A 10,668-nucleotide genomic window follows, 5' to 3' on the forward strand; every position below is an offset into this window, starting at 1 on the left:
CTTTTTAATGATATTCTAATTATATGACCAGCACCTATATATATATATATATATATATATATATATATATATATATATATATATATATATATAGAGAGAGAGAGAGAGAGAGAGAGAGAGAGAGAGAGAGAGAGAGAGAGAGAAATAATATTTTGAGTATTCTATCCAATAATTTCCTAAATATTATTTTGAACTAGTTGAAACAGGTTTAACTGAATAATTATTCTAATGAATATTTAGGAGATTATTGGATATAATCAAAATACTCAAAATAATACTTGGTTATAAGTACAGAAAATCAAAAGATGACATCCCATGAAGGTGGGTAAAACTTACTGGCTGAATATCATCCGATAAACATTTACACGGCCAGATATAGCAACAAATTCCCTATACTGAGATGATTATATATTTTGTGGTAGACATATCATAAGCTTGCTTTTACACAAGCTAAGCTATCAGCATGAACACACACAGGACAAAAATAGACACATTATGTCAAATATGTCTTAGTACATCATGCACCAAATGTATCATATTTTTAACGTTCAAAGTACTTTGTGTGCTGATAACAGTAAAGTACAGGCAGATGTGTTTCACTTAGTTGAAAGTAATCTCTTGAAGGTGGATATGCAGAAACAGCATTTTTTTTTAAACTACAGCATAAAACTGTTGTTAAAACAAATGGTGATAAGTTGTGTTTTAAGGGTGCTTCAACAACAGTAATCACATTTCACATTTCTGCTTTTAAATATCGGTCTGGTTCACTTTCATGGCAAGTCCGTCAACATAACGACTTTTTAACGATGTTAAAAGGCAAAGCCAACACAATATGAAATATTTAGTTTGAAAAGTTACCAAAATTGTTTAGTAGATAGTTAGTACTTTAGATTGTTTTTTTTTTAATAGAGGAAATTATTTCATTTTTCCTTGCAATAAAACCTTATAAACATGTCTAAAGGCTGGAATAAATTAAACAACAGATTTTGCCATCAATTTGCAGTCTGAACTAGTCAAAGTTGGCGAATGTCAGAAGAGATTTTGCCCAGTCAGAGTTGACTGATTTTGCAGAATATCGCATATGGCCACAGCCCTATAAGACAAATATTTTCATTAAATTTTGAGACAATTAATAAAACATAGTATTAAAATTTCTGCATGAGTTTGTTGTTTATAAAATTACTAGAAAAGTCTGGTCGTCTGTGACTCTCAACCACTGTATGATATCCATCTTTTTTCTCAGTAGTAGTCAGTAGCCTAAATGGTGAACACGTTTAAAATCTGTAATAGTTTTTATTTTATAGACAACCTTTACTATAATTTAAACTCAAATAGATTTTTTATTAAAAAAATATATATATCACAGGCTTGACAAGATTTTCAAAAAAAAAAAAAAAAAAAAATTGTTTTAAAACAAAACAATTCCAGCTTCAGATGTGGGTCCATTTGAACATAACTGGTTTGACAGCTTTTGTTAAACAATCGCCATGACCAGTACAAGGAAACAAGTCTTGCTGGAAAGACCTTAAGCCATCCCCTCTTTTTTTTTTGTGTACAGACATATAAGTGAGTGTTACATATGACAATACAGAGACATAACTAGCGGCTGATAGCAATAACAGCAACTTTTTCCTGCATTCTTTCCTTCAACTCAAGAGGTGAAAAGACATGGTGTCCGCAGGACGTCAAATCTTGGGCATTTGCCTAGCTATGATCGGCTTCTTGGGAAGCATCGTCATCTGTGGCTTGCCCAACTGGAAGGTCACAGCATTCATTGGAGCCAACATTGTGACCTCGCAGAACATTTGGGAAGGTTTATGGATGAACTGTGTGGTTCAGAGCACAGGACAGATGCAGTGTAAGATTTATGATTCTCTGCTGGCACTTCCTCAAGACCTGCAGGGGGCCAGAGCCTTGGTGATCATTGCCATCATCGCTGGGGTGTTTGGGATCATCTTGTGCATGGTGGGAGGAAAGTGCACCAACTTCGTGGATGACGAGGCATCTAAAGCGAAGGTCGCTATCGCCAGCGGTGTCATCTTCATCATTGCTGGAGTTCTTGTCCTCATTCCTGTCTGCTGGACGGCCAATACCATAATCAGGGACTTCTACAACCCTTTGTTGGTGGACAGCCAGAGGAGGGAGCTCGGGGAATCGCTTTACATTGGATGGGCTTCAGATTGCTTGCTTTTCTTGGGTGGAGGTCTCCTCTGCAGCTCCTGCCCACCGAGTGAGGAAGGTCCCTATAATGTAAAGTATTCTCAAGCCAGGTCTGTGGACAGCAGCAAAGCTTATGTATAAGAAGTGAGATCAACTGAACAGATAAAGTTGAAAAAGGAACTGATTCATACAACAGTACAAATTTCACATGTATTAGAAGTATTGGAATGCCGATTGCCACAAAATATTTTTTTCATTGTATAGTTAAGAAATGTGCAAAGGCTGCTGAAATGTTTATTAATAGAATTGATGCTTACCAAGGCTACATTTGTTTAAAATGTAAATGTAAAATTGGTTTTGCTTGAAAACCAATTACCTGTTTAATATTTTTTGGAAACCATGATACTTTGTTCAGCATTCTGTGATGATTATAAAGTTAAAACGAATAGCATTTATTTAAATGGATTTATTTTTGTAACAATTGTAAAAGTCTTTACAGTCACTTTTATCAATTGAATGCATCTTTGCTGAATAATAAACTAAAAAAAACTTTACTGACCCCAAACTTTTGAACACTATATATTTCATTATTAAAAATGTATTTCAAGCATGCTTAATCTGTTCTGCAGTCATCAAACTGTCATTTCAAACATAGTTTTTCCTCATATAAGTTGGTAACCATTATCCATGAAATGTAGCAATGTGTACTTAATAAAAACATATTACTAAATGCAAACATGACTAAGTGTGTATTTCAAAATATATAAAAAATGACCTTAATGATATAAAAGTATCAAATATCAAGTTAGTGATGTAGAATATCACTTTCTAAATATTCATAAATGGTCAATAAATAAATATGTAAATAGTAAAGAACGTTTGGTTCTTTTTATAAATGCATGCTTGAGTTTCTGATGTTTTTGCAACAGGAAGAGACCGACCTCACTATTTTTTTCCGGTAGGTATTTTAAAGACTATGCCACAAAGGTACATGACTCAAAACTGCCATCAGCTCTTAAGGTATGGTGACAGCAAAATCTAAATGTAATGAGTGACCTTAGCATTATCTTCATTATTGGTTTGTGAGGTCATCACAAATTCAAACCTCTAGAATTTGTTTCGATAAACACAGTCTGTGACTCATCGTGTCTAGTAATTTGAAACTAAGCACACATGTAAGCAATATTGTGAACTTGGTAACAACAATCCAGTTTGGCACTCAAAAAAAATTATTTAGAATTTTATTTTACAATTTAGACTTACTCATTACTCCTTTAACTCAGTAACCACACACCTTAATTTTATGTGCACGTAAATGGCAGTAAAGTAGCACAATCATGCTTAAAGGAGAAAGTTCACACAAAAATTTTAATTCCAAACTTATATAAACGAGTTTCTTCAGTGGGACATATTTTGAGAAATGTATTTGTGTTTTTTTTTTTGGTCCATACAATTAAAGTCAATAGTCACCAAAAGTGTTTGGCTTCCCACATTCTTCAAAATATCTTCTATTTTCCGTTATGGTCCATTAAATGTGATGAAAGTTAATGAAATTATTACAGAATTGTAATTTTTGGCTGAACATTTGGTTTGACATTAACATAAAAGGATAATTATGGCATCAATTATGAACTTTTTATGGGTTACAGGGGCTGCCTCGGTGGTCAGACCTCAAACAGAAAAACTAAAGCGTGAGATCGAAACTTCAACTGGATACCTGAACACAGTGACGCACGAACACATGAGCCTTTTCAGGAGTCCAATGCAAATTTCCATCTAAACAGTTGCCCGTCTACCTCTTTTTACATGACCCGCCCATATTGTCCAAGGAATCTGGTTAGTCTGGTGGCATACGGACTAATGGAGGCATGGTCTGTTGAACTGCACACGCCTCCTCAGTCATTCTCTCTTTTTAGCATACAAACACCTCATCACTGTCACCAGAGTGAAAGCTGAGCTGCAGACAGGTATGAGTGAAGAAGGAAACAAGGCCTTCAAAAAGGCTTTAACTGCTGAAAGGAACGAAGAAGACTCTGTATAGCTCTGGACCTGCGATTTAACCCCAGCGAGAGATGGCTTCCCTTGGCATGCACATGCTGGCGAGTGCCTTGGCCTTAATGGGGTGGACGGGAGCCCTCCTGTCCTGCCTCATGCCAATGTGGCGTGTGACAGCCTTCATTGGCACCACCATTGTCACCTCAGAGATCATGTGGGAGGGGATTTGGATGAGCTGTGTGATACAAAGCACAGGCCAAATGCAGTGCAAACCGTACGAGTCCATGCTCGCACTAGGCTCAGATATGCAGGCCGCTCGGGCCCTCATGGTGATGTCTGTCCTATTAGGAGCAGTGGGCCTAGTTTTGACCTTCATTGGAGGAAAGTGCACCATCTTCATGAAAGGTTCCAAAAGATCCAAAGCCAGAGTTGCCACAGCGGCCGGCGTGACATTGATCGTCGCCGGAATTGTCTGCATCATCCCCGTCTCCTGGTCGGCTGGCATTGTGGTAAGAGCGTTTTACGACCCGCTGATGACCGACTCGCAGCGCAGGGAGATTGGCGCTGCCATTTATGTTGGTTGGGGTGCATCTTTCGTCCTCATGTTGAGCGGAGGAATGTTGTGCACCACCATCTGCAAAGACAAAACAGAGGATGACAGCGGTCGTTCAGTGAAGTACCTGGTCGTGCGCTCTTCGCAGGCAGGGTCCAGCAGGGCAGGTTCGCAGAGGATGCGGCCCATCTCCGTGAGGTCACTGCAGAGCGCCACTCCATCTGCGAGGTCCCAATGGAGTCAGAAAGCTCCACTGAGTCTGGGCAGACCTCCCTCCACAGGCTCCTACCAGAGCAGACCGTCAATCACAAAGTCCCAGCTTGCCAGAGCCGAATCAATGCCAGAGTCATGCCAGGACATAGGGGGTTGGACAAAGTCCCAACTGATCGACCATGGTTTGGATCAAATGCTGGCACCCTCTGAACTGAGTGAGACATTTGGAAATCCTCCAAAGACATACATGTGATGTATTTTCAGACAGTGAAAATACAAGATCTACGTTGACTGAGGGACTTACATGCACTTGGACAGCCATACACCTGCCATAGCACTCTGAATGAAGAATTACTGGTCAAATGAAGAAATACAATTAAGAATTTAGTGGCTGAACATTGTTTTTATGTAAAAATTGATAATGATCGCACTTGCTTATTTAGTTTATTTAGACATTTAGAGAATTGGAGGCACTTTAGGAGGTGCAGCTGATTGAGATGAAGATTTGCACTGTGATTACACTCAGACCTCAGCAGTCAAGATTATAAGTTTTATAGTTTATTTTAATAGCTTTGATACATTTGATGTCTTTAACTTGTATATATTTTCACTAAATAATGTAATGTATTCATGATCATATATGGTACAAATGTTTTTTGCTTAAAAATGTTTTATGTAATTTACATACATAATATCATTAATAAAATGGCTGTCAGTGGTTAGCACAGTTTGTTCTCCTTTGTAATGTAAAAAAAAAACCATGACGCAGCTTCAACAAACATATGGAAATGTGTCAGCTTCATTCAGTGTTTTTTTTTAGCTGTTAAGAATCTAAAATGAACATGCTTTTGGATGAAACAGCACTGCTATGACCTTGGCCACACATATGGTCTTTCAAAGATGGACAATGGTTCGCTTCATATGTTACAAGAGAGGGAAAAGAACACTCTCTTCATTGTTAGCTATTCTTGTGTCAGCTCAAGCCCTGAATGAAATGGCAGACCCAGGACAAACCGGTTTAACAGAAAGTATCGCCTCATAAAAACGCTTTGCATATTGTTGGGACAGAGAGCGTTTCTAAAGATCTCAGTGAGCTTATGAAGCTTACCATATGAAAACAACAACCAAACATCTCAATATTCTTCTGTTTTGCCTTAAACCTAAGTTGAATAAGCTGTTACAAGTTATGAAGTATAAAATCAGCACATCCTAAAATCCTTCAAGTATGTCGTTATCATATTTATTTAGTCAAAACACTGTATGCCTGTTTTTCTAAAAGGAAATAAATAAGAAATAAACTGTGGAATGTTGGATGTAGTCAGTGCTAGAAATCGAAATGACAGTCAAATGTATTTTAGTGGTCTCTGTTAGGAATTTATTTTTGCACATTTCAACATTATAACACTTTAAAAAATCATGACATCGGATTTCAACATCAAAGCAATCAATTTTTGTGTGTTTTTGTTTGTGCGTTTTATTTATGTCATATGACACCAACGGAAATGGCCGCTTCAAAATTCCGGCGGCTGGAGTATCGAGGTGTGGCAAACTGAAGCTTTAGATGTAACTGGGGAATGGTAGATTTGTAACTATATGCCTCAGACATTTTCTCACAAAATCCTTTAGGTTCATGGACTTTACTTGGACTTGGACTTTACAACAAAAACCATAAAGTTTTTCAAGTGACTGAACTGTGCCAGGTCAAATAATGTAGTGCCAAAAACAAATAGATGGATCATGTTTCGCCATTTCTCTTGTCAGTACCAGGTGCTTCTATCTATGGGGAACAAAAATAATTTCTAAGTGATACTATGATTTATGAAAAAATACCACCACCTGCTGGTGGAATAATAATCCTGGAGAATCGCAGTGTAGATTACTGTGCAGATTTGGTCTAGCACTGGATTGCTCCTAAAATCTTTTCTGATACAGATAAATGACGCCTGGAATGTAACCGCTGTCCTTTTCTGAAACAGCTCTCTCCCATTCCTCCACCTCATCAACGGTCACACGGCTCCATTTCTGCTCTTCCTCAAGTACTTTGATCATTTGCTCCAGCTCGGCCTTGTACTCCAGGTTATCAACGTTCCCTCTTGTAGTCATGCACACATAACCGCCTGTTACACAGATTAATGGAGTTTAGGAGGAATATCTGAAAATTACATGTTCTATATGCATAGAAAATGTACAACAATGACATCACACCAATTAAAATAGCATTGCATTAAATTAAAAGATTAAAGGATAAAAATGTAAATACTAAACAACAAGTTATTAATGAGAAATGCACAAGTTACCCGGTTTTGTAGCATCCCAAAGCTCTCTAATGACTGTCAAAGGCACATTCCCAGTGCTTAGAGCTCCAACAATTATCACAATATCATATGTTACTGAGACAAAGGAGAGAATTAAGTCAATACTTCAACAGTGCTAATCGATATATAAATATTTATATCATTATCAACAAAAGACTCAAGCATGTTTCATGATTCAGTTTATTAGTTATAACACCTACATTTTGGGAAATCAAAATGTGAATTCTTAATGAGCAGATTGTCCTATAGATTAAACCAGCTGTATATTAAGCAGATCAATATTAACAATTAAAGTTCTGGTTTTAATATTTCTGTATTAATTTTATTATAAAGTCCCATATTATATAAAAGACATCCAAACAGACATTACCAATGAGGAAATACAAATTATTCAGTTACATTTAGACAGTAAAAGCACAAAAACATTAAAGTTCACAGTGTGGTATGGTTCATTACCAGCTTCAACTGAAATTTGATCTTGTCCAAGCAGGCACTGTGTAAGTTGCTGATAAAGTCCAGTTTTCTTTGCCAACTCCAGCATTCTCGAACTTCCATCTACTCCAACAAAATGACGGAACCCCATTTTCTTTAACTTTTCTCAAACAAATGGGATTAAGAAAACAAATAACATCACTCTTTGCATTAGCAGGTTTATCACATTATCTTGTGCCCATCAGCATTCAAATAAAGCAATGCTTACATGTGCAGAGACCAGGCCTGATCCGCAGGCCACATCCAGGACAGTGGCCTTCTCTCGGTCACCTGTGAAAAATGAGCTAACACACTCTGCTGCTAACTGAGGGGCACGGTAATCCAGCACTGCTACATCCTGAGAAAGCAACATTATTACAGATTAAATTGTTTTTGAAAAAGTACTGCGGAAATTACTGCTGCATTAAGTTTACCTGCTCATAGCTCTCAGCCCAGGTATCATAAAAGCCAACCTTCTCCTGGGCCCCTGCGTTTTTATGAGCCGACAAGATCACATTCCTCACATCAGAAAAGGTCCGACTGGTGTTTGCCATTCCTTTAGGGAAAAATTACACAGATTCTGGTACTCTTTAAAGGAAATGTATGTAAGAAATATATTTCATTTAATGTCCCTGATATGTCACTAGACATTAAGAAATCATGTTAATTTCAAATACTTATATCACTGACAAATGTAGTCCGGTCAGGATATTGTCATTTAAAAGTTGTTGTTGCAGCCCTCAACTGATGTTGATGTTGTGTTTTGGGCTGAAGCTCCGCCCTCCACCTATCGACCAATCACAAAGTCAGCAGTGTTTCTGCATCCAGGTTGCCAGCTCTGCTCTAGTTACCACAGCTGCAGGCGACAAATGTTCCTGCTGGATCCTGCAGCCAATCTGGCAACCTCGAGTGAGGGTGGAGGGGATAGTGTTTGCAGTACCAGTTTTGGCCACAATCTTACATACACTTCCTTTAAGGTAATAATTTATAAGGACAGAATATTTTTGACATTTTTACAAAGCCATAGATAGGCTACCATTTACATTTAGTGACATTTATATATGTAGAATGGAATAAAATCTTCCACAATGCATAAATGCAAATACAATTGTATGTATATTTTGCATTGCGTTTCCTTCTGGAGCATTGGTGAACATTTGAAACTTTTCTTAAAAGGATAGTTCACCCAAAAATGAAAAAAAAAAAGTGATGTTTATCTGATTACCCCCCCCAGGGCATCCAAGATTTAGGTGTCTTTGTTTCTTCAGTACACTGTAAAAAAATTCTAGTGCTTTCAACTAATTATTATTTAGTAACTAGTTCCACAGATATTTTACGTTCACTCAATTTCGTTCTAGAAATTGTTACCTGAATTAATATTTTTTAATTGGCTCAAACTTGACTTCAACATTAAAATGTACGTTTGCTCAATTATTTTTAAAGTTAATTAAATTAATAATTTTTAGTTGGCTCAAACTTGACTTCAACTTTAAAATGTACGTTTACTCAACCTGTTTTTATAATTAATTCAACTAAAACGTTTTAATTAGGGGTTTCATTTTTAAATGGTTTTAATTGTTACTAGAAATTGCAGTGGTGGAACTAGTTACAACTTGTTATAGCGAGGATAAAAACAAATTAAAGCACATTGTATCCTCTGCATTTATAAAATTTGGCATACAAACAATACATTTTCATAAGAATTAATTTCAAATTGCTTTAAATAATAAAAAAAATGACCAAAGCCTGTGTCACTTTTCTTTAATGTCTTTAATGCGCCTTTAGTTTTGAAAATACACACACAGTCAAAGTAGATACAGTGGAGCATTCTTGCTACTTGTCAGTGTTTCAGCTGGAAAAGGGATAGTTCACCAAAAATGAAAATTCTGTCCTCATTTACTCGCCCTCATGTTGTTCAAATACTGTATAATTTTCTTTGTTCTGCTGAGCACAAAATAAGATATTTGGAAGAATGTTTGTAACAAAGCAGATGGAGCAACCATTTACTACCATAGTATTTTCCCCCCTACTATGGTAGTAAATGGTTGCTCCATCTGCATGGTTACAAACATTCTTCCAAAAATCTTATTTTGTGTTCAGCAGAACAAAGAAACTCATACAGGTTTGGAACAACATGAGGGTAAATGACAGAATTTTCATTTTTGGGTAAACTATCACTTTAAGAAGAACTGACTGGCTTGGATGAGAAACTTTGCAACGAGTCAGCATCAATGGATATCTTGGTCACACCCTGTTGGAGAAAGAAAGAGAACAATGAATAATAATAATTAAAAGAAAATTATATTCTTTATACATTTTATCAATATTAAGAATTTACTTCCATGTGTGACTAAACTAAAGTTTAGAATTCGTCCCACTTGTGAGGACGATGAAATGAGCGCCATTTTATCATAGTAACGTTATTCATGGTTATGTTGTTCCCTTAATTACGGGACAATTTCAAAAGTTGGAACGCGAAAAAAAAAAGTCACATTCAACACAACCACGTAACCCTAAATAGATTATTTGGCCTACATTAAGTTACACGTTTGACATGTTTCAGTAAATTTGCACGTATACAAATCATCACCACGGCACCTTGGCCTATAGCTAATGAGAGAAAGTTTGTCTGACACAAAAATAGCACACAACACGCTGGGATTAAATCTTAAATACATTATATAGTATTATAGTTTAAAACAAAATGATGTATTATTACTTAAACATGGTTAAAGACCACATTAACGTAACGTAAATAATTTATTCGATGAGGAGACCTTGACGTACGTAGACATCACTTAGGCCTAAATAATCCCTATTTCCCTTGGATATATTTACTTCTAATTTACTTCTTACTTCACTTCTAACGTTAAATATCCACACAAGCCTAATATGTTCGACATATTTGTCTGTAATTTAATCATTAACACTTACCTGACGCGTGAACTGCATCCTCAAAAT

The 10,668-nt window shown here is 36.5% G+C and overlaps 2 protein-coding genes across 2 annotated transcripts; one reads left to right on the forward strand and one right to left on the reverse strand.

Annotated features, from left to right (window-relative positions):
• Positions 1 to 1,578: 1,578 nt before the first annotated feature.
• Positions 1,579 to 5,490, forward strand: cldn30 (claudin 30). The gene is made up of 3 exons (XM_067423152.1): positions 1,579 to 2,144; positions 2,651 to 2,658; positions 4,231 to 5,490. Exons 1-3 carry the CDS (start codon positions 1,669 to 1,671, stop codon positions 5,172 to 5,174), a joined length of 1,428 nt encoding a protein of 475 aa, XP_067279253.1. The 5' UTR covers positions 1,579 to 1,668; the 3' UTR covers positions 5,175 to 5,490.
• Positions 5,491 to 6,273: 783 nt separating this feature from the next.
• On the reverse strand, positions 6,274 to 8,625 carry mettl27 (methyltransferase like 27). The gene is made up of 6 exons (XM_067423366.1): positions 8,398 to 8,625; positions 8,142 to 8,263; positions 7,937 to 8,065; positions 7,693 to 7,828; positions 7,219 to 7,311; positions 6,274 to 7,038 (listed from the first exon to the last, which is right to left on the reverse strand). The coding sequence occupies exons 2-6, from the start codon at positions 8,259 to 8,261 to the stop codon at positions 6,833 to 6,835; spliced, it is 684 nt and encodes a 227-aa protein (XP_067279467.1). The 5' UTR covers positions 8,262 to 8,263; positions 8,398 to 8,625; the 3' UTR covers positions 6,274 to 6,832.
• Between the last annotated feature and the right edge of the window lie 2,043 nt (positions 8,626 to 10,668).

The sequence above is a fragment of the Pseudorasbora parva genome, chromosome 18 (genome assembly GCF_024679245.1).
Source record: "Pseudorasbora parva isolate DD20220531a chromosome 18, ASM2467924v1, whole genome shotgun sequence".
Classification (NCBI taxonomy): Eukaryota; Metazoa; Chordata; class Actinopteri; order Cypriniformes; family Gobionidae; genus Pseudorasbora; species Pseudorasbora parva.

Bases quoted from the DNA above. Each gene is read 5' to 3' on its own strand.
- mettl27 (XM_067423366.1), bottom strand. From the start codon at position 8,261: ATGGCAAACACCAGTCGGACCTTTTCTGATGTGAGGAATGTGATCTTG. The intron at 7,829-7,936 runs GTAAGCATTGCT...GTTTGAGAAAAG, and splicing joins CAGGCCTGGTCTCTGCACAT to TTAAAGAAAATGGGGTTCCG. The intron at 7,039-7,218 runs GTAACTTGTGCA...TCTGTGTAACAG, and splicing joins TTGGGATGCTACAAAACCGG to GCGGTTATGTGTGCATGACT.
- cldn30 (XM_067423152.1), top strand. From the start codon at position 1,669: ATGGTGTCCGCAGGACGTCAAATCTTGGGCATTTGCCTAGCTATGATC.